Source organism: Drosophila serrata, unplaced genomic scaffold, assembly GCF_035046125.1.
Source record: "Drosophila serrata isolate PLE 108 unplaced genomic scaffold, ASM3504612v1 contig_272, whole genome shotgun sequence".
In the NCBI taxonomy this organism is placed as follows: Eukaryota; Metazoa; Arthropoda; class Insecta; order Diptera; family Drosophilidae; genus Drosophila; species Drosophila serrata.
In genome coordinates this window covers 6,131,139-6,154,852 of record NW_028257170.1, presented here as the reverse complement: position 1 = coordinate 6,154,852, position 23,714 = coordinate 6,131,139, and the positions used below count along the sequence as shown (strand labels likewise).

At 41.4% G+C, this 23,714-nt stretch overlaps 12 protein-coding genes across 12 annotated transcripts; 7 read left to right on the top strand and 5 right to left on the bottom strand.

The window, feature by feature from the left end:
• The first annotated feature begins 5,560 nt into the window (after positions 1–5,560).
• LOC110190747 (uncharacterized) lies at positions 5,561–6,595 on the top strand. Its single transcript, XM_020961370.2, has 2 exons — positions 5,561–5,923; positions 5,997–6,595. Exons 1-2 carry the CDS (start codon positions 5,678–5,680, stop codon positions 6,357–6,359), a joined length of 609 nt encoding a protein of 202 aa, XP_020817029.2. The 5' UTR covers positions 5,561–5,677; the 3' UTR covers positions 6,360–6,595.
• Positions 6,596–9,273: 2,678 nt separating this feature from the next.
• Nplp3 (Neuropeptide-like precursor 3) lies at positions 9,274–9,925 on the top strand. The gene is made up of 2 exons (XM_020960955.2): positions 9,274–9,319; positions 9,409–9,925. The coding sequence occupies exons 1-2, from the start codon at positions 9,308–9,310 to the stop codon at positions 9,682–9,684; spliced, it is 288 nt and encodes a 95-aa protein (XP_020816614.1). The 5' UTR covers positions 9,274–9,307; the 3' UTR covers positions 9,685–9,925.
• Positions 9,527–10,894, bottom strand: LOC110190450 (uncharacterized). The gene is made up of 2 exons (XM_020960951.2): positions 10,883–10,894; positions 9,527–10,820 (listed from the first exon to the last, which is right to left on the bottom strand). Exons 1-2 carry the CDS (start codon positions 10,892–10,894, stop codon positions 10,458–10,460), a joined length of 375 nt encoding a protein of 124 aa, XP_020816610.2. The 3' UTR covers positions 9,527–10,457.
• Positions 10,895–11,300: 406 nt separating this feature from the next.
• On the top strand, positions 11,301–11,902 carry LOC110190451 (uncharacterized). Its single transcript, XM_020960952.2, has 2 exons — positions 11,301–11,397; positions 11,460–11,902. Exons 1-2 carry the CDS (start codon positions 11,386–11,388, stop codon positions 11,820–11,822), a joined length of 375 nt encoding a protein of 124 aa, XP_020816611.2. The 5' UTR covers positions 11,301–11,385; the 3' UTR covers positions 11,823–11,902.
• Positions 11,903–12,533: 631 nt separating this feature from the next.
• On the bottom strand, positions 12,534–13,042 carry LOC110190461 (uncharacterized). The gene is made up of 2 exons (XM_020960962.2): positions 12,895–13,042; positions 12,534–12,830 (listed from the first exon to the last, which is right to left on the bottom strand). The coding sequence occupies exons 1-2, from the start codon at positions 12,904–12,906 to the stop codon at positions 12,567–12,569; spliced, it is 276 nt and encodes a 91-aa protein (XP_020816621.2). The 5' UTR covers positions 12,907–13,042; the 3' UTR covers positions 12,534–12,566.
• Positions 13,043–15,038: 1,996 nt separating this feature from the next.
• Positions 15,039–15,717, top strand: LOC110190458 (uncharacterized). The gene is made up of 2 exons (XM_020960959.2): positions 15,039–15,096; positions 15,157–15,717. The coding sequence occupies exons 1-2, from the start codon at positions 15,085–15,087 to the stop codon at positions 15,628–15,630; spliced, it is 486 nt and encodes a 161-aa protein (XP_020816618.1). The 5' UTR covers positions 15,039–15,084; the 3' UTR covers positions 15,631–15,717.
• Positions 15,718–16,635: 918 nt separating this feature from the next.
• Positions 16,636–17,675, bottom strand: LOC110190445 (uncharacterized). Its single transcript, XM_020960945.2, has 2 exons — positions 17,370–17,675; positions 16,636–17,308 (listed from the first exon to the last, which is right to left on the bottom strand). Exons 1-2 carry the CDS (start codon positions 17,379–17,381, stop codon positions 16,712–16,714), a joined length of 609 nt encoding a protein of 202 aa, XP_020816604.1. The 5' UTR covers positions 17,382–17,675; the 3' UTR covers positions 16,636–16,711.
• A 23-nt stretch (positions 17,676–17,698) lies between these two features.
• On the bottom strand, positions 17,699–18,314 carry LOC147643516 (uncharacterized). The gene is made up of 2 exons (XM_086833112.1): positions 18,000–18,314; positions 17,699–17,864 (listed from the first exon to the last, which is right to left on the bottom strand). Exons 1-2 carry the CDS (start codon positions 18,190–18,192, stop codon positions 17,827–17,829), a joined length of 231 nt encoding a protein of 76 aa, XP_086689238.1. The 5' UTR covers positions 18,193–18,314; the 3' UTR covers positions 17,699–17,826.
• Positions 18,315–18,762: 448 nt separating this feature from the next.
• LOC110190456 (uncharacterized) lies at positions 18,763–19,679 on the bottom strand. The gene has a single exon (XM_086833109.1). The coding sequence runs from the start codon at positions 19,156–19,158 to the stop codon at positions 18,826–18,828; it is 333 nt and encodes a 110-aa protein (XP_086689235.1). The 5' UTR covers positions 19,159–19,679; the 3' UTR covers positions 18,763–18,825.
• A 1,080-nt stretch (positions 19,680–20,759) lies between these two features.
• Positions 20,760–21,542, top strand: LOC110190748 (uncharacterized). Its single transcript, XM_086833108.1, has 2 exons — positions 20,760–20,902; positions 20,973–21,542. Exons 1-2 carry the CDS (start codon positions 20,891–20,893, stop codon positions 21,423–21,425), a joined length of 465 nt encoding a protein of 154 aa, XP_086689234.1. The 5' UTR covers positions 20,760–20,890; the 3' UTR covers positions 21,426–21,542.
• Positions 21,543–21,661: 119 nt separating this feature from the next.
• On the top strand, positions 21,662–23,153 carry LOC110190444 (trimeric intracellular cation channel type 1B.2). Its single transcript, XM_020960944.2, has 3 exons — positions 21,662–22,108; positions 22,170–22,442; positions 22,500–23,153. Exons 1-3 carry the CDS (start codon positions 21,816–21,818, stop codon positions 22,786–22,788), a joined length of 855 nt encoding a protein of 284 aa, XP_020816603.1. The 5' UTR covers positions 21,662–21,815; the 3' UTR covers positions 22,789–23,153.
• LOC110190452 (uncharacterized) lies at positions 23,147–23,697 on the top strand. Its single transcript, XM_020960953.2, has one exon. It carries the CDS (start codon positions 23,267–23,269, stop codon positions 23,609–23,611), a length of 345 nt encoding a protein of 114 aa, XP_020816612.2. The 5' UTR covers positions 23,147–23,266; the 3' UTR covers positions 23,612–23,697.
• The last annotated feature ends 17 nt before the right edge of the window (positions 23,698–23,714 follow it).

The following is a 23,714-nucleotide window of genomic DNA, read 5'->3' as shown; positions in this document are numbered from 1 at the left end:
AGAAGGCCATGTCCATTGGAGGAGGCGGAATCGTCACTGAATGGGGAAAGGAATGTGCGCAAAGTCACCAAGTGCGGCTATTTACTTGCCCATCACGTCGGCCAGCGAACGCGAAACGAAATGGAAATGAATTTCTTCACATTTTTTTTAGCAAATTAACACAGTGTCTCTTTTATTTTTACACTTTTTACTAAATTTATTTGTCTCTGATGAGTGTTTGCAAAGAGAATGTTTATGGAGCATTTTGAACAGTAAACAAGAACTAGTTAGCTTTTTAATGATAACTCATAATTAAAATATATGTGGGAATTTAATTAGCGGCTCTTATAAGATTTATATTTATAGTTTTCAGCTTAACTGTTTTTATGAGTTTTTATAGTTAAATAGTGCCTAGAAAAAGTCACAATAAGAATGAATTATGTTGTAATAAAACTAAAAACAAAAGAGTTTAAAGAATGGCTTTGTAGATGAATAATTTTTGTATAAATTTATTTCAATGTAGAAGTATTTTAAAATTAATTGTGTTATGGCATGTGCTCTGAAAACTTGAATTTTTTATGTTACATATATTCTAAACATTTCATACTTATTTCTTCCCAAGTTTTCTAAGCAGTTTCTATAATTTCCGTCAGTTCAACAACACTTTCCCTTATTTTGACAGCTTTACTATACCCACTTATTTATTTAAAATATATATTTAATGACACAAGTATCCTTTATCCCCTGGCAACTCGAATTGATCACCACATTTCTGTACTTTATTCCCTCTGGCAAACTCCGCCACTCCTTGCCTTTCTCCATCCCGTATGTTGTTAATTTTTTTTTCTGGTTATGTTAATCTGGAATTGCAATTGTCTGGCATAACAATGGCCAGCTAGACGGCAAAGCGATAAAGAGCCAGAGCCACAGTCAGAGTCAGCCACATCCCACATAGAACCGCACTCGGGACTGGAACTCTCAGGCTTGGACTGAGACTGAGACTGAAACTGGGACTGGTCTGGAGTTCCGCTTTGTGTAATAAGCAAACATCGACAGCTATGGCGATTGCGCAGGCGCGCAGATCACACAGACCAAACTGTACTTGGAGGGAACAGTGGATAATAAAATAACTATTTGCGAATATTAATATATAGAAAGTAATTGATATTTATAACTAACATGTATAGAAGATTTTGATTCGATTCTTAAGAAAAGTCCTTATTCATTAGTAATTAAATATTATTAAATTTATGATTTTTTGGCTTAGTTGTCATTGCAATCTTCTTCTTTTCTCGTTTTCTATTCACTTAGCTTTTTATTTACCTCAAATTTTTAATAAATAATTGTGTAAATCTGAATATATTTAAAATTCTATATTATAAGACCACTGTCCCTTGTTTGGTGTTTGACTTCGGTTGTATTTGCCGCCGTTATGGTGATTTGTCAGCAATTTTTAGCATGATTAATGAAGGCTTCGATCTGGCGACATAACTCCGCGCGCCTTCCGCTTGCCTCTTTGTTGGCCAAAATTCTTGAGTGACTTTTAATAGATTTGAGTCTATTTGTGGTAAATTCCTTGGCAATATCCGGGCTGTGTTTTTACCAAAAAATAGTAATAATAAGAAAAAAAAAAAACACAAACAAATGCTGTGTGCCGTTGTGCCAGTATCTCTCTTGGGATCTGGCTTCGGGGGTAATGTAATGTTCCCCATGTGGCCACCGGCCAAGTGACAGTTCTGCCTCTGTTTCTGTATCTGTATCTGTATCTGTTTCGGCCAATTCATTGCATAACACCAGCAAGAGAGCACTACTAGCCACATTAAGAAATTGCCAGGCAATTATCATGCATACAGAGGGAACCAGTTCCCCGGGCAAACTTTTATCGACACCGTTTAGCACCAAACTCAATTTCCAATGCAACTAAGCGTAATGAACAACAATTAAGCCGAGCTTAAAGATCAATTACTTAGAGGGGGAGTGAGGTGGTTGGGAATGGGGTGTTGACAATCTTTCCGACGTCATTACTTATCTGGCTTGTTCTTTTCTTGGCCATAATTAGCTCTGGCTCTTAAATGCTTCCGAGTTTTTCATGATCAACCACTGATTTCCCATTGTGTAAGTATGATTTTTATAAAGCTAATTGCCTTGAAGGTCGATGTGTGGGACAAATGTTTTGAAACGCATGATGTAAAAAATTGATGTAGACTTTTAAAGAGGAAATAGTAGTAGTAGAAAAGCGGTAACAAGTATAGTGTTAGTATAATAAGGATTCAAATACCAAAAACCTTCCTTAACCAACCTTTCAACTATTAATGCAACTCAAAAGTTAACCCATTAACTTGTCCATAAACTTTAAGTACAAAATCATTTCGCTCGCAGCCAACACTCCACGCAAGACCAAAGACCGAAAATTAGTTGACCATTATGTTACATGAAATTCAATATTTTGTTGGCTAAGAAAAGAGCTTTGTTGGCCAAGCCCGATCTGTCCGATCAGAAGGCGCCAGCTCTCTGTGTTGCCAAACACTCCCGGCCACAAATGATTCGACCTGTCCCGTTGCCACAGTTCACTCAGATGTCAGAGCGCTGGATACTTACACTGAAAATTTATTTAAAAGTTTAGAAATAGCAAATAGTATTAGTAAAGAAATGTGTGTAAAATGGTGTGTAAACAAAGGAAATAGTAAATTTATTTACTCAGTAAAAACTAAAACTACTGCAATTACACACTAAGGAGTAAGTTCAAATACTTCAGATTTGAATTTAATTCTAGGAAAAGCATTTTGTTATCCTTTTTTCTACTTTCAAGAAGAGATTGTTCCTAAACAGGTTTCTTAGTTTAGTTAATTTTTTCCCTATAAACATATATCCATATTCTAAGGAAATCTAAATTTAAAGACATTTTAGAGTTAGCCAAAATTTTATGGAAACTTTTACTTTAAGCACGACCAATTTCTTTGCTAGAAATTCCTCTAAACCTTAGATTATTTCACTAATTTCCTAGGTAATATTCCTCCAAGTGCATTACTCCTAATCCAAACCCAAGAAGGAGCATTACGCAAATGGCGGCCGGTGAGAAATGTGCTGCAGCTGTGGCAAGTGGAGCGGCTGGCAGGCGAAATAAAAGGTGGCTGGCAGCATATAAAATTCATTTGCTTGGCCCCCTCGAGTAATTACGTTCGACTAACTGGCTGCCACTCTGGCGGATACTCAACGAGCTCATAGCTCATAGCACGTAGCACCCATAGCAGGTGGCCAGCAATGGATGGAGCCACCAATTGGCCACTGGCCACTCGCTAAGGTCAGATGTGTCCATCAATTGAGCGGCAGCATTCTCGGCACAGAATCGCAAAGCGTGTGCAGCGGATGCCCGACTTGGCTTGCAGCTTAATTGCAATAACATTGAAAAATAGTCGAACATTGAGATTCCTAGCCAGAGATTGGTCTCCCACTAACCCACTGAACTGAATCGAACTCTTTTTGGGTGGAGCATGCTACGTGGAGCGAGAGGTTGCAACACTCGTTGCAACTCGTTCCAATCCCAGCCAGATGCATTGCTTCCTGGTGGCGATAAGCCCGGCAATTGAATTCATTTTGGGCCCCAATTTTGCGGTTCAAGGAGTGCTATGCTGACCAGGTACCGCAGCAAATTGTTGTGTAAATATTTACCCGGCTAAATGCAAATCATGATTAATTTAAGCGACCCGACTAAGGCTCCTATAGTGTCTCTGACATTTCAGCACTTGCCGTCCATGTTGCCTGTCAAAATATCAAGCGACATTCTAATGAGCTCCAGCTCGTGCTCAGCTCTCGGAGTGCTCGGAGTGGAGTCAAGTGTTCTAGTTTGCCATAGAGCCATGGAGCCATGGAGCTGAGCTGAGCTGCCGTTCGTGAACTTTTCCAGCAGATGACAGGGCACAATTGGAAGCCTTAAATATCACAATCGATGGCAGACAGCAGCGAAGCCTTGCAATGCCGGTGAAAATAATAGCACTCAAGATGACAGCCAGAAATTTGGTTATCTATTTTTCTACATTTTAAATAGATAATATTTTCACTTGATTTTTTTAGGTTGGTAAAGGGATTTAAATTAACATTAGTTGGGAGTCTGTGAAGGTTGAATTTTGGGGAATTATATTTATAAGACATTATATTTCAAATAATTACAAATTTATAGTAGTTTATGACATTATAAAGATTTATTTTGAACACAATACATGAAAATAATTATAACTTCGTTGATCCAAAACATAATACCAAACCAATGCTATTTCTTCAAACTTAAATCGAATTAATTTTTAGCGTCTTAAAGACATAACAAATAAAAAAGAAATTTATTGGTAGTAATTTTTTTACTGCAAAAACCATTATATATTAGTGCTATTATTCTGATCGCAGTCGTTGGTATTTATTTTATGATGACAATGTCTAGATCTCGATTCTCACACACTCGGAAAAACAAGTCAGCTCTTGTGGCAGCTTCCCAGACTGGCAACTAATTTCCACGACTAAGAAACTAAAAACTGCAACAATTAAATTGGCAAGTGTGAATTTCCGCTGACCAAGAAACCACTCTTGAGGAACCCCAAAAAAATACGAAAAATAAAAAAAAGATATAGATAGCGATGCTGTAAAGCCAACAGCAATTTGCAGGCCGAATTGCGAGTAGTCAAGGTCGCAGCGTGCAAATGTAACACTGGCATAAATTATGCTCTAACTGCGCACCAATACACAGCCAGCAGCTGGTCTTGGGTCCTAACGGTACGAGTGCAAATTGCTGCGAAAATCGCAGCAACTGCAACTGCAACAGCAACAGCAACAACATGAGCAGAAGCGGCTGCAATTGCAATTACCAGTGCCAATTGCTGCAGCAAAAGACATCGAGAACAGCGAGCAGCGCGACGCGACAATCGCTGGGATATTATTATAAACTTGCCAGCAGAGCAACAATAACAGCAACAACAAAAACAAACAACAATTGACAACCTTAAAGATAAACATTCTGAATGAACATATAAGCAGATACTCTATAAATTAGAGAGGTCCATAAGTTTATACCTCAAATGTGCCTCGAATATTGTAAGGGGAAGTATGAAAATAGAAATATATGAATAGAATGATATCTCTTTAAGATAATGCATAGAATATATGTATAAATTATATTCAAATAATATAATATATATAAATAACAACATATATGTATAACTAAAGGAAAATTAAAGGCTAAATTTCATAGGAAATTTTAATCAATTTCGGCAATTAACAATATGACAATATCATTTAAAAAACTATTTTGAAGGATTTTGGCTGTAGACTGTTTTAGCAATATTATAAAACTTAAATCTTTTTTACTAAATTTAACTCAATTTTGCTACTTAATTTGTACTACATCCACTGATTCGGAAAGAAGAGCATCTCCTGTTCCCCTTCAAACTCCTGCTGCGCCTTCTTGCCACCGCGTTGAACCCAAACCGAGGCAGAGTTCAGCGCTTGGGATCGGAAGGGGTCGATGGATGGATCTCGTCTCAGACGCTGCGGGTAAACAATGCGGCGCTTGACAAAACTGTGTGCGAAAAAAAGCAGACAACGCAAAGGCAACCATTGAAATGGAAACGAAACGAGCTGCAATTACAACGGCAACAGCTTCAAACTGCAGACTGCAGCCGGCAGACGGCAGACTCCAAACTGCAAACTGCGGATGCAGACGCTAAGTTCCACAACATTGAAGCCTCGCAGCAACGGCGGATATGGCAACTGGGCTTCAGCTTCAACATCGGAGCATCTGCATCTGCCACTGGAACTGCAACAGCAGCAGCAGCTGTTGCCAGTGGGGGCCAAGTGGCAAGTGAATAAAAGCCACCTACAAGCCATTGAGTGGCATCAGTTGCCAGCAGCCAACGAGTCACCGAGGATTAAGTCACCCACCCACAACATGATGAAACTGGTAAGGATCTAAGGGGGTAATAGATACCTCCCTCCAGGGACAACAAGGATTAACAAGGATTCCCCTTCCCCAGATACTATCGCTGCTCTCGCTCTGTGCCCTGGCGGCTGCTCGTCCTGGTTTCCTGCATGGCCACCATCATCACTATCCGGAGTATCCGCTGTATCCCCATCATCATCATCATGTTGAGCCACTGCATGTGGCCAAGATCGTCCACCTGCCCGCTGCCGTGTCCCACCAGAGTTCGACGGTGGTGCACAGTGTCCCCCATCACATCATCAAGCCAGTGATCCTGCCCACAGTGGTGAAGACGGTGGTGCATCCACCCATCATCAAGGCCTATCATCCTGCGCCGATCATCAAGGCCTTCCATCCGTACGATCCCTTCCACCTGCACCACCATCATCATGATTTCCATGATTTCCATCACTATTAATCGATTGATTGATGAATAATGCTGACCTGACTGATGATGATGATCGATAGCGATAACGAAAACTGACTACGAGGATAATGATGATGATGATGCATACCTATGTATGCTGTGTATGTATGCGTGTGTGTCAATAGCCGAACTGTTGAGTCGTAAAGGATGTTTCGCTGTAAGCTGCTGGATATATATTCCGCCTAACCTTAATATACTGTACAGAAAAAAAGATACAATATCTGAAAGAATGGTTTTCTTTTTGTGACTAAATTGGGGTTTTTATATCTTAGAAAAAGTAAAGTTTAGATTCATTTTGGTAGTGGAGAATTTAAGTTCTCTATTAGGAAGACTATTTTTATCCTTTTTCTAATGCATATTCATGATATATTTATCCCCTATAACACCGAAGAAAACCATATACCTTACTGGTATCTATTGTAGCATACTGTCTCTGTAAAAATTAATTATTTCTGTGCTTCCTCCTACTTTGTGGCAAATAGGAAATGGATACGGGAGGTGACGTCAAATGAGGTCTGATCTCTATTTGTGTCGTAACAATTCGCTTTTGCCAACCGCACCAAGTGACATAATTGGCGCGTAATCATAATTAACCGAAAAAATCATTCGATACATTCAGTCCGGTATTCGGTTCATCGTCGGAGGATGGGATGGCACATTTCCCATGGTGACAACACACGTTGTCTCTCCATGTGGCAACCAAATGCATATTCGCAGCGTTATGCAAATCAGTGCATAAGCAGCATGATGAATGTCTGTATGTTTTCGGATGAAGAGGTTGAGGAGCTGCCTCTCTGGTCTTAGCCAAGCGAGGTGATAAATAGTCACTGCTGTGTTACATCCAATTTTTCAGCCCATTGTAAGCCAGAAGGGATCCCAGTCTATTTCAAGTTCAAGTCTGTTTTGCCTTTGCAATTGGCCTGGCAATTTGCATAAGCCGGAATGCAAATTTGCCCCCCACACTCACACACATATTCAGTCGGAATTATTCACATTCAGAATTAGCTTAATCGGCGAACATTGCCATAAAGTCAGGGAAATGGGATATATTCGAGCATTTAATGTGACATAAACATCTAATTGATGTATTTATTATGGCCAATTTGCAATGAATACCAGGGAGACAGAGTGTTGGGCGTAGTCTAGTGTGATTTGCTTCTTGGTTTCTCTGGCAAACAAACTTAATTCGTACTTCCTTGTTTGATGCATTAAAAACAAATCAAAATCAATATCAATCAGCGTTAACCCTGAAAAGTTTTTGGCTTTTTGTTTTGGCCAGCCTTTTCATCGGCCAATTTAGCCGCAAATCGGTTATGCTTTAAGCCAACATTTCTGAGTGCGGTCAGCGACCGGCAAACGAGGCAAACAAATAAAATACAAAAATAAATAGTAAATAGATTTCGGCAAGGTAACTGCGGTTTTTTGTATTATTTTAGAGACACGTGATTCGGTAGCTCATTAAAGGTAAACAAAACGAGCAATGAGCAAGCGACGAAGTTTAAGAAAAAAGGTGTGGAATCGATGGGATTGGGAGCATTTTGAATGAATATCATACTTACACTTTTCAGTACATATAAATTAAATATTACTTTGGGGAAAGTAATCAAGATTAAGTAGACAATAACTCTATCACTTTCTGCAGCCTTGAAAAGTTGTAAATATAAATTTTGTCATATTAACTTAATACAATATTTGTATTTAAAGTTATATCAAACTACTTAAGCTACTTAATCTTTTGATTTAAGCCCAAAAATATTCCTTAAAGCTGTGCCTAAAATTAGCTCAATATCCCATAATAATATACACATTTCCTGATCACAATAATAAATCTGTTAAAATGTGTCTGATGTGCAAGTGTCGCACTATTGCACAAGATAAAATCGTTTGAGTTTTGTCGATTGGCCGAGCCCCGAGGCAAGTTAGATGAAGTTAACCAACTGAACTACCAACTGACCGCTAGCCGCTGACGTTATTGGCAAGTCACATTAATCAACGTTTCGCCAAGTTGGGGACGTAATTTATGCAAGCCAAAAGTGCAAAGAGCAACCCCCTCTCAAGTCGCCTGAGTTGATTCTTTTGTGAAGCTGTGAGATAAGCTGAGCTCTCACATTACATATTTTCCCCTCACATGATTCTATTTATTTTGTCTGCTTAATTGTGCGACGCATGCAACAGTGTCAAGTATACGCCGCATAGTCCGTGGGTCTGTGGAATGGGACTGGGACAGGGGATTGGGAATATAGCGAAGCAATCCACTTAGAACATGTCTCGCATTGCATAAATCATAAGGCGGCGAAATCGAATAGAAACGAATCAGATCGCTGCAAAGTGGCCAGTCAAGTGAGGGAGAACCTGTGCCAATGCACTGGGAAAATGTCATAAAAATGTTGTTGTTTACTTACATAATTGTATATAGGAAAACTACAAAGAAAATTAGATTACAAAGAAATTCTACAAATGATATCAATTTTAATGGCATTTTCCTATGAATTTACAACCACCAGGAACTTTTAAATGTTTAAAGATATGTATTTTAAATTACTATTTCCTTAAGTAAACAATATAGACCTTCAGTAAGTCTCATATTTTATATAAAGCTCAATACTTTGCATAAATAATAAATGTAAATTAATTAAATGTAAAGTTTTTTAAACATTCGAGCAGTGCACATGTGTAAGACGAGAACCTGCCCCCGGAAGGGTTTGCATTTGGTTTGATTTGGTTTCGTTCTATGCGGCTTAACTTGGCTCAAAAGGCTGATTGGCTTGGGGAAAATATGTGTGTTTGTTGCCAGGTTAAGTGAGTGCAGAGTGCAGAGGCGTGTTGGCGACCCATTTAGAGAGCGACAACTGCAGTTCTGATCACGAGAATTTTGTATAAATAGGCCAGTCCAGTATGCAATTCTATGTCAAATCGTTCTAAACCATCGACAAAACAAAATGTTCAAGCTGGTAAGAATATTTACAACAAAGTCCACAGAATTATCCACATAAAAAAGGATACCATGGGAGGATACTCATAATTTCCATATCCTTTCCAGTGCATCTTCGTTGCTCTCTTCTGCCTGGCTGCTGCCGCTCCTGCGCCTGCGCCCGTGCCCGCTCCTGCTCCCGCTCCAGGACTGATCGCAGCACCTGGACTCGTGGCACCTGGACTCTGGGGACCTGCTGTTGTCGCCGGACCCCATCTGGTCGCTGCTCCCCATGTGGTGAGCGTTGTCCCCAGCGCCATCTCTCACTCTGCCATCACCCAGGTGCATCCTTCCCCGCTGCTGGTCAAGAGCATCCATGGCCTGGGACCCGTTGTGATTGGTTAATCTCCAGGAGATTTAAATCGCTACCAGAAATACATCTCACCCACACACGCCACGCCATATTCAACTCCTGTTCAACTCTCCAGCATTTCTGGCAAATCACACATCCTGTCTTCCGTCGTGCCCTGTTTATGAAGCAAGCAAATCCAGCAATGAGAACGAAAAATACACAAAAAAATGTTTAGACACTAAAATACATTCCAAGCAATAAAATACCTACCATACTTGTTAAAGCGAGAGAAAATGTTGTATTAGTTTTTATATTTTTTATATTACTGTTTAAATTAAAGCTACTGGTTTTATGAGCAGCCTACAAGTAGGCAGCACAAAGAGCTGCCGAAAGTCTGTATAAGACTTGTATAAGATGGTTGACTTCAATGAATTTCTAGTTTTTGAACATAATTTAATTAATATGTAGCCAGGAGAGGGTAATTTATATTTGTTAAAATGTACTAGATTAATTTCCTTCTTTTTCCCTTAAGTTGTGAAAAATAAGAAGCTGAAAACCATGTATTTCACACTTTTATTTAGAACATAAGGGTATAAAATAATATATATTTAAAAGAGTGAAATAATATACTAAAGTCTCATAAAAAAATATATATATATGTATATGTTTCTACCTTATTCTTTTCCAAAAAATCAGTAATATTTTAAACTACATTAAATTGAAAGCTCAGTAAAACCCAATGATTATCTTGTTATGGCGAAACGAAAAAACATTTATTTAAACAAAAAATCATAAAAACTGTATCACATTTTGTATCCTTGTATCCTTAATGATGCAGGGTGTAGGCCAGAGGAGCAGCATGCACCACAGACTTGACAACGGGAACAGAGTGCACCACTGGCACGGAGTGAACCACAGGCACGGAGTGGTGGACAACTGGAGCAGCGTGGACAACGGGAACGGAGTGAACCACTGGAGCAGAGTGAACAGCCACGGTCTTCAGGACTGGAGCCACAACGGGGTGGACTACGGCCTTGCTGTGCACCTGGGTGATGCTCTGGTGGGACACAGCCGAAGGAGCAGAGTGCACCACAGTTCCTACCTTGGCCAGGACGGGCTCATGGACCACATGGTGGGTCTCGATCAGACCAGCGCTGGCGGTGGCAACCAGGAGGGCAACGATGGCGACCTGGGGAAGACAGTAAGTTAATTTCCAATCCTCTGGTAACTCCTGGAATCCTTCCAACTTACAAACTTGAACATCTTGAAATGGGTTGTTTTTTTGGTAAGCTCAGAAAGATAACTGATGCTGGTGGAGTCCGCAAATGAGGCTTTTATAGCAACTAACCAACCGGGCTAAGGGCTCAAACAGTGACCAACTTCGTGCGCGAAGCTGTCCACCTTGAGGGGCTTTTGATAAGAGCCGAGATACTTCAAACTTCGGCTTTTAATTTTGGATTTCGGATCTCTCAGATCTCCGATTTTGGACTCACGACCTGAGCTTTTGGCACTCGGCTGCCGCGGTCGCTGCTGCTGCAACCAGAAATCATAATGAGCCGAGTTCGCCTCGGATTCGGCCCTCGATCCGATCAAAGTCGGGTCATGCAGGGGCGTACTGAAGATCAGCGGTTTGGTCTGAAGTATCCCAGGTTCTATATAAACTTGGCTGATGGTCTCCAGACATCATCAGTTAACCCTCGAATCTTCTCAAACCAACAAGCAGCTTCAGTCGCTTCAGCCAACAATTACCAAAAATGTTCAAATTCGTGAGTAACTCAAGGAATACTTATCCTGTAGACCAGCATTTAACATTTAAATCCTGGAACAGATCGCCGTTGTTGCCCTCCTGGTTGCCACCGCCAGCGCTGGTCTAATTGAGACCCACCATGTGGTCCATGAGCCTGTCCTGGCCAAGGTTGGAACTGTGGTGCACTCTGCTCCTTCGGCTGTGTCCCACCAGAGCATCACCCAGGTGCACAGCAAGGCCGTCGTCCAGCCCGTTGTGGCTCCAGTCCTGAAGACCGTGGCTGTCCACTCTGCTCCAGTGGTTCACTCCGTCCCTGTTGTTCACGCAGCTCCAGTTGTCCACCACTCCGTGCCTGTGGTTCACTCTGTGCCAGTGGTGCACTCTGTTCCCGTTGTCAAGTCTGTGGTGCATGCTGCTCCTCTGGCCTACACCCTGCACCATTAAGAACCTTTGATTGTTTGTTTGTTAAAAAGTTCACAAGAAAATTAAATAAAATTCCAAAAAGTATTATTGATCCCTTAAAAGTAATCGTGTTGTATTGATTCATATCAGAAACCAGAAAACAAAATAATAGCAATTTCGGATATCAATAACCTTCAACAAAATAATAATATTAAAATATTAAATGACATTTCATTGGGAAACACATTTTTGCGGTTCCTAATATTTAAACTGGACATAAAAAAGTCAAAACTAAGAATAGATCTGTTTATAACTGTACAATGGTAAACAAGTCTACAATTTAAAAATGCTTGGGAATTTCTTAAAGAATAAAAATTTATTAGTACACGCCATACTTGAAAAACAGCGCCCAACTATTAAGCAGCTGGAAAAATTTGCATTAATACTATTCTTAGTTTACGTATAATATTAATTCTTTAAAAAATACAGAATATGAGATTTCATAAAAGGAAAAGAGCTGGCTTTATATTCTCTTAATTAATTGTTTACAAGCTTTTAAACAATACAAATTAAATCAAATTTAAGACAACCAATTTAAGTAATTTCAACCCGAATAAAGCTCAGGCAACCACTTCAAACTTTAAATTAAATGTTAAACCACGAATCTAAATTTAGAAAACCCCTTCAATGGTTGTCTGAAGCATAAGCTCCTTCCACTTCAGTTTGTTTGATAAATAATTTATAACAGTTTATTCAAATAACAAAAGCAACAACAATGCAACACGACTAGTGCCTTAATGTAAAAGGTTTCCCATAGCAGCAAAGTTCAAACCGAGACGACATCGCTGTGCGCCGCGTGTCTATATCCATGTCCGGGGTTAATGTGGGCAGATCCCTTGTCAAACTCCGATTGCTGTGCGAGTACCCAAGGCGTTGGCTTTTGGCAGAACATTTGAAAACTTGGCTGGCAGCAGGAAATGTCAGATTATGATGGATTTGGGAGGCCTGAACCAATGCAAGGGCAACAACGATTACCAAAGTGTAGAGCAACTATGGTTTGATTTTTTAAAACTTATTAGAAAAATCATAAAATATGTATTTTAAAAGAACTTACCATTCGATGCATGTTGAGGCAGCTGAAATCTGGATCTAGTCTTAGTTTGAATTTGCCACTGCGAAACTCCAGTAAGAACTCATGACCCAATGAGGCCTACTCAGTGTTTATATAGCCAAATTGTCAATAGATTTTTGGCCAAATGACAAATGACACGCTCAGTTAGGCGAAGGTCTAACAACGAGCCTACTTAGCAAATGTGATTGAATAACAGTTTTTGACCTGGTTAGATCATTGATTTATAAAATATATAATATAATATATATATATAAATATATATATACCTAGGGTTAAATAATATTAAATAAATTATATGTGTGAATAAGAACGACACTTAAGTATTAAGTATTTAAACTGAGAAATATATTACAAAATCAATCATGTATATATGAACATATCAGTTTTCAACGTCGTCCTGCCCGAATATCTCTTCCTTCAATGTCTGATTGAGTCCTACGTAACGTAAACAAAAAGAAACAATAATAATCAGCAAGCAACACTTCATAAAATTACATGACACAAGCACAAATTAGGATTTACGTTGAAGCTGAAACCGCATCTCGATTTGTGCATAATTTTTCTGGGTATTCATTTTCCACATTACGACCAACAGATGTTTATCTTAAGTACGTGTAACTGTCGCTCGATACAAAGTCGAGCCCCAAAAACCCGAAAAAACAAAAAACAATGACACAGTCGTCGTCCAGCTTGAAATTGTGGGTTAAGTACGCGTGGGGCTTGTCCGGCGGGTAACCTTGACATAGGGACTGAATCTGAGTCTGGGCAAGAGTCTGAGTCTGGGGGACTGAGTCTTGAATCTGGGACCGTATCTTGGTCTCAGGGCAGGAGGGGTCTTTATCTGTCACTCGAAGTGGGCACTTAACAGCTGCTGACTGCTGCAGTCGGTAGCTTGGCTTGGCTTTATGGCCATGAATCACTTGAGGAGCAACCGCGCACTGCGTCCATCAACTGGACCCGTCGATGTTGCAATCACTCTTGCTCTTGGCCAGCTCCAGCTCCAGCTGTAGCTTCGATTTGAATGCAGGGCAGCAGATATAATTTATTGAGCTTTTGTTTTGTGACCCGTTTAATGAAGGGCAAACTATATCAATTATCGGAGATTTTCAGGGGTTCTGATTGGGGTCAAGTTTTGAGAGTGAAGAGCGATGTATATAAGTATTAGACCACTAACTTAAGATGATTTTATTTATACTAAACATTAACTCCAATTAACTTATAACTTCATATCTTTATGAAGGTATATTTACTTTAATTTAACTCTCAACATTTTTAATTTTAAAATCCCTTTAAATGTCAGACTTAAATAGATTCTAGAGATGCTCTGTAACAATGATTTATAAGACTCCTCTCTATTCTTAGCTCTTGTGCTCAGTTTATAACCATAACAAGGTCCTGACCTATTCCACAAGAATATCTACACACCTGTCTTCGTGCCAACCTTTAATTATCTCGCCATCTGCTGACGATATATCTCATATTAAGTGATCGCTCCTTATCCAATTTCCATCGCTGACATTTACACTTCCACATGAGGCCACAGTGATTCATTAACCAAGGAATCTAATAAAATGTTATGTACTTAAAGGTCTCCTCTGCATCACATAACTTATTCAGGCAAAACTGGGAGATGCACATCCACATGATGCCTCCGCTGCGGGGGCATGCATCGAAGACAAGACTTGAATGCAACTCAATTACGCTGAAGATGTGGCATCCGAAGGATAACCCACGCATCGTGGATTCCAAGGAGCCCCTCATTTGCGTAAGCGACCGCATCTAAGGCCAATTACTTGGCCCATTGTCGATTGATTGGCCTGGCTTGTTGTCCCAGCCCAGCTCAGCTCGGCTTAGCTCCACTGCCTCCACTTCCACTTCCTCACCCACACACAAAAGAGGCGGTCGGAACCTAGGTCAGTTGACGAACTGCGTCTTTGATAAGCGCTTAGAAGCCGCTCTCAAGCGGCAGCTGGAAACCCGAATTATATTTTTATTTCAAACCCAAAACCCAAACCAGTTTTGGGGCTCAAGTTCAGCCAAGTACTTAGAGCGACAAACAATTGAGGCTGGGACCAAACTAGGCAACTATAAAAGCCGCCAGCTTGGCCTGTCATCATCAGCAGTTGCAATCGATTCAGCAATCACAGCAAACCCCAAACCCAAACACCAAAAATGTTCAAATTCGTGAGTGTCAAAGTGGAAATAACCCAAAGATATATCCTTAACCAAGTGCTCCTTCCATAGGTCGCCTTCTTCGCCTGCCTGGCCGTGGCCGCCGCTGCTCCTGGCCTGATTGCCGAGACCCACTCTTATGTGCAGCCAGCGGTTCTGGCCAAGACCGCCTACGTGGACACCAGTGCCTCCTCGGCCATCACCCACCAGAGCAACGTGAATCTGGTGCGTAAGGTTCCGGTGACCTATGCCGCTCCCGTGGTCCATGCCGCTCCTGTGGTCCATGCTGCTCCAGTGGTCCATGCTGCTCCTCTGGTCAAGACCGTGGTCGCTGCCCCCGCTCCTCTGGTGGTGCCAGCTGCTCCCATTGTCAAGACTGTGATCCCGGCTGCTCCCCTCTACAAGACCGTGGTCGCTGCCCCCGCTCCTGTGGTCCACAGCGTCATCCCAGCTGCCCCGATTGTCAAGACTGTGATCCCTGCCGCCCCGCTGGTCCACACTGTCCTGCCCAGTGCCCCCGTCGTGTACTCCGCCTACCACAAGTGAATCGATTGAAAGCATGCTGACACTTCTTCCTGCGATATAATGGTTAAATTAAAAGACAATCAATAAAATTAAAAAATTAAAAGAAAATAATACTAATACTTTTCTTATGGGGTGATTTCATCTTTTGAGGGGTGATTATCAGAAGTTAAATATCAATTTCAAAGCATTAAAAATGTATTTTTGAATAACCGCACATTACTTGAAGATTATTTACAATCTCAAAAATATATATTGTTGCCGTATAGTATTTGTTTTCAACAACATCACCATAATATATATTCAAAGTCTTCACTTTGGTGTGGATTTAATTATTTATAATGTCACACTTCTATATTAGACGCAATCCAGAAAAATATTTAGCAATGGTTTTAAGATAATGTAAACGTTTCTATAAAAACTTAAAATATTGGAACAAATATAAAACCTATTTCATCAGATTTTTAACATTTCATATTTGAAACCAAAGCTGCAAATATTCACCGCCTGCCCTCTAGCATTTAGAAACAACTCAACAACTAAACTATGTTTAAAATAAAATTTTAAATAAAATATTTTAACGAAATTAACAAGCAGAGTAATAAATCTATACAAAAACTACTCTAGATATTAGCTATTTAAATTTAGCATAAAAAGCGCATAAAGATACATCGAACATGATCATCACATTTGGGATTTTCAAAGCTAGAGACACCCAGAGTTGTAAAGAAAAATAAAACTGATTATTAGTTTGCATAATTTATTTTGAACATAGCCGCAAGCATCTGTTGCGGTTTTTGTTATATGTATTTCCCTTTTATTTTATTTGGCGAATCGGCGCTGAGCTACCGATTTGGCCAAGACTATGAATACTAATGAGTCGCGCCCAAATAAAAGTCATTCAAATTGATTATTTAGATGCTAATTGAGTGTGATCGAATCGATCACCTATTTAAATTACTGAATGTTCAAGTTTTGACTCAAAACTGGACGAATTCCCCTCCCCTTAAAATGACAAATATTGCACAATTTCTAATGTCAACAATTGAGTTTATTCACAGAAGTAACCATATAACAATCCGTTGGAGGGAAAACAACAAGTTTTTTAGTGGTGGTAGACATGGGCGAGGGGAGCAGCCACAGCGACGGTCTTGACCAGAGGCACCACTGGAGTGGCAATGGTCTTGACCACTGGGGTGGCAATGAAGGCCTTCTGGTGGATCTGGGTGTGGCTCTGGTGGGAGACGGCATGGGGCAGGGTCTTCACCACGGGCACAGCGGCCACATGGTGGACAGCGGGAGCCACATAGGTCTGGTGGTGCACAACGGGAGCCACATGCTTGACAACGGGCACAATGGGGGCGGCAGCCACATGGTGGACAACGGGAGTCACATGCTTGACCACAGGAACAACGGGAGCCACAGTCTTGATCACAGGAAACACTGGAGCCACATGCTTGACCACAGGAACCACTGGAGCCACAGTCTTGATCACGGGAACGGCAGGAACCACATGCTTCACCACGGGAGTGAGCACAGCCTGGTTATGGAACTGAGTGAAGCTCTGGTGGGAAGTGGCCACGGGAGCTGAGTGAACCACAGCGCCAACCTTGGCCACAACTGGGGTAGCCACGGCCACATGATGCTCCTCAACGAATCCCGGAGCAGCGGCGGCAATGGTGGCCAGGGCACAGATGGCAATCTATAGGGGAATTCTAGAATTATTAGGGTCCTGATCCCTCTGAAGCTCCTTGGATACTCACGAAGCGGAACATGTTGGGATTGGTAGTTTTTGGTGCTTTGAAGTCGACGAAGTGACTGATGCTGATTCGGAGTTACGACCACGGCTTTATATGGGCAAAACTATAGACTGTCCTTCAGCAAAAACCAACTAACGAGCAATTGGCAAACTTGTTTGCTTTGCATTGAACTTGAACTAAGCTCGAACCCTCATTAGACAAATCAGCCACAATCGATTATGTTTAGGCCCGAAAAGGTCGCGAATCTCCAACAAAGGCCCGCAGATTGATAACCAAAATCGATCGAACGAACCTATTGTCAGGCCCCAGTTCAGCACTGAAGGTCTCACCGATTTATGTCAGCAAAAAGCAAAGATGAAATGCATTTTATTCCACGAATAAAGTGACCAAACAGTGGCTAGCTATATAAAGATCCAACCACTTGCCGGCGCGGATTCAGTCCGAAATCAGTGTCCAGAGTTTAGATGCGAAAGCGATGGGGCCGACGTTTTGGTTTTTCTACGATTAAGATAACGAAAATGGAGATTAGTTGGGACAGATAACTTTCTATAAGATTCTCGTCATTTTAATCTACAATTGGGAGTAAGGACAGCGACGTTGTGAACCTGACGACTTAACAAATGGTGGAATTACCTTCATTATCCTCTATAACCACACCGTTAGCATCTTTCGGCTTGTGGAAGGTGCGCCTTACCCTGATCAAGCTCTCATGGTAATCCAGTGCCGCCATATCAGCCATCTCCTCGGCGGTTCGCAGCTTGCTGAGCATCATGGAAGCACTGGGCACACGTCCTTGGCGGCAGCCGATGCTCACCATTTCCGACATACTTCCGATAATTGTAGTTTCACTATTTTTCTATTTGCTTTGCCATGAACAGTATTGATGGATATGCCAAAGACTACTAAGTTAGAAAAGAAGTAAGACTGTTAGGATGTAGAAGGATGTACAGAAGGGTTGCCTATCCTAATACATTCCTATGCATATTTCTTATAGAAAAATTTTAGAAAAGACACTATAAATGTATTTAAATTTATTTCGTTAAACTATTAGAGGATACGTCTTTTTACTCTACTCATGAAACTTATATCTTTCGATAAGAAAAATTGCAGCTTTAAAATAGACGACATTATTAATTTTCTTATACACTTCGAATGCAATTATTTTATCTAATATATGTTAGTATCGGAATTCATTGTTCTATAAGCTATTATACTGGTATACACCAAGAATTTCAAGGAAAATCCTATCTGGGTTAGTAATTTTCCAATATACAAATCTCATATAAAGTGTAAACTGGCCTTTACACTGTTTAAACAATCTGTTTTTATATATTTCTTAATAAGTTAGAAAATGTTTATGCAAAATCAAAAAAAAAAAACTTTCCGCAAACTGTTATACAGTAATACAATCATTATTTATTCACACATTTAACTAACTAATACTAAGCATATCCATTGCCTAACTGCCGGGCACATAAACCGGACTTAGATTAAGCAGTTCGTAGCCCGTACTGCCGCCCTCCTGGGTGGCCTTTGTGTGAAAAGTCCGATTTAGATTTGTGGGCTCCACATAGCCCAGAGCCCTGCCCATGGGCGCAATGACGAATCGCGTCTGAGTCTGCGATGAACCCTGGTAGGAGACCACCGATGGAGCCGAGTCGATGAGCAGACGTGGTGCCTCCGTTGCCGGCTTGGCTAAAACCAAAACCAACGATATAAGGGTCAGAAAAATCTGAAAGGGAAACAGAAACAAGTTAAAACTGGGTAAAAAGAGAAGTTGTTCTATATTCATTGACAGCGATACATGTAGGTATTTTTGGTGGATGATTTTAAAAGAAATTTATTATCATACAGAGCACAACATTGTTAAAGCCTCTTAAAAGATTAATAATAAAAGAAAAGTAAATGTTGAAAGGAAAAATAAAACGATTGAAAGTAAGTTTAATAAGTAAAATGAATCTAGAACATATCTAAAGTAGATCGCAAATTAATTCCTTTAAAAGAAAGTTATCCTAGGTCAAATGAATATAAGTCCCACATATATCCCTCTCTATATTTTATCGCTTTCCTTGATATCGAGCCACCTTAATTGAGGAGCATCATCCCCAACCCACTCACCAGATGCCGCATGGTAACAATTTAAGCCTAATGTGGCAATTACGGAGACAGTCAATATAATAGGCAATAAACACTGAGAACACCACCGACAACGATGACGACGAGCTGAGGTGGGCGGATCAAAAGTCGGTTGTTGTGGAGCCAAGTTCCCCCTTCTGAGCAGCAAACTCACGGCGGAGCGAGTGGCAAAGTCAAACTGAAGTGCTATGTGAATTGCTGTGCCATGAAATCGCGGTGGAGCAGTTGCTGGCCAGAACAGGGGCGGCTGTGGAGCATGCCAGGGGGGTGATCCACTCGATGCACCCCCCAGTACGCAGCCCCTGAGAAAACAGCACGATCTGCGATCGAAGCGATGGAAACACGCGCGCGCAGTCGCGGTTATCTTGCAATTGTGGGAGTGTCTCAACTTGGACGCAGCTTTACGTAAAGAAATAAACCGAAAAAAAAAAATAAAAAAAAAAAATAGTACAACAAAAATCAAATATAAATAAATACCGAACGCCGCAAATATTGTAGTAATAGTTGGAAACAACAACTCAGCAGCGAACAGTGATCGCAGCAACAAAACCTACAACATGCGACGGTACGGCGTCTGCGCAAATCGCTCTGAAGGTTGATCCACTCCACTTCGCACCTCCGTCGCTCCAACCGCAGCAGGCTTGTATGCTTCGGCATAATTTATATATACTTATATACAGATATACTCTATCTAACGGGATAGATAAACTCTATTAATCTAAGAACTAATAACTATTAATTGGAAACACCTTTAAGTATATCTTGTGGCCTAAGAGATACCGATCTCCAGAAAATAGCTCATCCGGATCATACCTATGCAAAGATTGCCTAGGTTTTCATAGAATTTATAAAATATATTCCAAATAATTTATATACCTTGTAATAAAACCCTTTAAGCCTCGATATCTCTGCTAATTATCTCAAATACCTCATCACATAATTAACCTACAAAACAGTTCTTAGTTTTCCCTAAGTTCTTACAGATGTTAATTTTCTTTTTAAAGTTAGGGTATCCCCATCTTCGATTCTAGGCAAATATTTACTTTTCGCTTGACGTTTCAATAGTTAAAAATAAAGAAAAAAAAACAATAAATAAATAAAACTGCCATCGTGGCTTCTTACAGTCTCTCCGGCTCTCCGATGTTGAGTCAGCCAACCGGCGGCCGTATTATTTGGTGATTAGCCGGAGGCGCGTAATGGAAGCTCTAATGGAAGTGCACACGGCCCCTGAGAGGCTGTCGGATTGGAGTACTTTTTGATTAATTAATTAGCTGCAAGACTGGGTGACCTCTTGGTCAAGGAGTCCTCTTGGACTGAGAACGACGACTGGCTATAAATGGCAGCGGCACACGTCTAACGGTAATTAGTTGCCCACTCAAGTGACCATCATGCACATCGCCGTGGGTAATCTCCGCGGGCAGTGCCTAAGTGCTTCTCCTAATTCCCTATCTCCAAATCCTATACCCACAGGTTGTTTGTCTCCTAATCACTTTGGGCCTAGACCGCAGCCGAGCAGCCACAACAATCCTGCATGGCAACGGAGCGGATTCCAGTGCCATTTCCCACCAGAGCTTCACTCGATTGTCGTCAGCACAGCCGCTAATCCTCCAGCATCACGAGCAGCAACAGCAGCCACATCAGCATCAGCATCATCTGCTTGTTCCTGCTCCAAGGATTGTCAACAGCCAACACAGAGCCATTGGGGAGCAGCAGCAAGTTGAACGGTTTTCCCAGGAGGAGGAGCAGCAGCAGCAGGTGACATCCATCTCCCACCACCAGACACCCGCCCACCTCACATACTCCGCTCGTCCGGTGGTGCATCAGATGCTGCCCCGGATTAAGCCTGTGCGAAACATCAGCTTTGCCTCGCTAATTCCTGGACCTCGTAGCCTGGCCACTCAAAGGAATCTGTCACCAGTTTAAAGTGCAAATCAATCTAAGAAGAAGCTACCTTTGGGAAAGAGAACTTTATACTTTATGTTAACTTAGTTTTTAATGAAAGGTCTTTAAAAATAAAATTAATATATTTAATTTTCCTAAGGACTGAAGACTATCCGAAGTTTTTAAGCATAAATTCCACATTCTAACATGTAGACACCTGAGTTTCGCTTGTCAACATTTTCGTGTACGCAAATTACGTTTATTATTATTAACTTTTTATTCACCAATTATTTTTACACCAACATTTAATGAAAATTTAAGAAAAAAAAAGTAGTTTAAGGAAGACCAAATTCTGAGTCAACCAGAAAAGGACTTCCCAACCAGAGAAGGTCACAAGAAAGACACAGAGTGTAGGGTGGAAGTTGGGAGGCGATGAATGACCGGTCTATCTTGAAGCAGCTCCCGAAACATCTGATCTTTCGTATCCTGCACTTCTCCCTGATCTCCCAGCAGTTGCGGGACGAGCTGGGAGGGCGTGCAGGAGGTGGTGAGGTCAGGACGAAGGAGGACTTCTCCAAGGCACTGGAGTGGCAGCCCTTCGCCCTATGGCTATCCAATATCCTACTGAACTACGCCGGCGACATCATGGGTAATCTGCTGCTGGGCCTTCTCCCCCTTGAGCCGCTTTGCGATGTCTCCGATGTCCTGCTTAGTTCACTTATCTGGTAAGATGATTCTTTTTATGATGTAAATTTCACAGAAATAGAAATTTTCGACTCCAAACAGGTACTGCATATTTTACTGTCCCTTTGACTTGGGCCACGACTTGGCCAACTCGATAGGCTTTCGCTTCCTGGCCACCACCATGTCCACGATCAGTCAGTTGCAGCTCATCGAGCGAGGAGTCCACCAGGCTGGTCAGGTGTACAACAATGCCATTGTTCCCATGTTAATTGTGGGCACTGTCATGGGCAGTGGAGCAGAGGTTCTAAAGCCAATGGCTGGGATCCTAATCAACAGATGTCAGCAGAACCAATTGGCTTACATTAAGATGAGCAAGTGAGTGGAGATTTAAATAATAATATTTTCTTTATTCTAATTATTTTCTATAACAAGCAACTCCAAGCTGGCCCTGTTCCTCTCCATACTCTATGTACTGGAGATCTATAAGAGTCCCCTGATCCTAGGACTCACACGGCATCAGCTGCTGGTCTACTCACTGGTGATGACCATGACCTTCAAGTTCCTGTCGCTGGCCTATCGCATGGAGCACTTCATCTGGCTTATGGAGCACCGATTGTGTTACACATTTTTCGGCGGCCTTTCAGGGGATTTGAGAAAGTTCTTCAAACACCAGCGCAAGGCCCATATCCGGCAAGGGTGGATGCACTCGGAATATGATTGAAGCTGTCACTGGGATTGCGCAATTCAACCAACCCTTCAAATCCCCTCCAGACTTCAATGGGGAAAGGGTGTGGATGGTTGGGTGACGAGGTAAGCGGCTTAGGTTACCTCCTCGCCCAGCCAACCGATGGAGGAACGGCGGCAGATGCCTCGCTTGATCGGGTTACGTATGCTAATCAGCTTAGAAGCATCCACGGGAGTGGACAGACCAGACCGGAGCAGAGCAGAGCCCTAGAGCAATGGAACGCTGGTGCCGAGTGCCAGGTTACGGCCACGGGTTAGTGGCTGCCCCTTCGCGGGTCTGCCTCCAGATGTACTGAGAAATTTATGTATAGGAATAAATCCCTCTATTAGTATACTTAAAAACTTGACATCACGTCATAGCTGCTTTTGATTTCATAAATTTTAACCTTTTTAACAAAGTAACCATTGACTTATATTTTAATATAAAGGTTGACCTGAACTACATTCAGTTCAAAATGTCAACCAAACGAAATGTGAGTCCTCCCAAAAAACGCAAAATCAAAGAAAAGGCCAAGCCGAGCCCCTCAGCCATTAAAGCCAGCATCTGTCCCGAAATCGTCAAGCCCAAGAAGGAAGCCAAGGAAGAGATATCGCATGCCCCAGATTGTCAACGACCCAATAGCTACAGATCCCCGGCTGAGAAGCGGCAGTATCTGGAGAACGAGGTGGTGCCCATTCTGATGGAAGGCATGCTAGGACTGGCCCGCGAGATGCCACGCGATCCCATCGGCTATCTGGAGAAGTTCTGGCTCCAGAAAAAGCACAAGTGTGACATTGATCTGCCAAAGAATATACTCTGATCGATGTCCAGTGTTCCATTTCAATCAAATTTCAAATTATCAGATGATTAAATAAATGTTTATGGCGCGGTGTTGAGTTCAGTTAACGATGCATTTCCCTGGT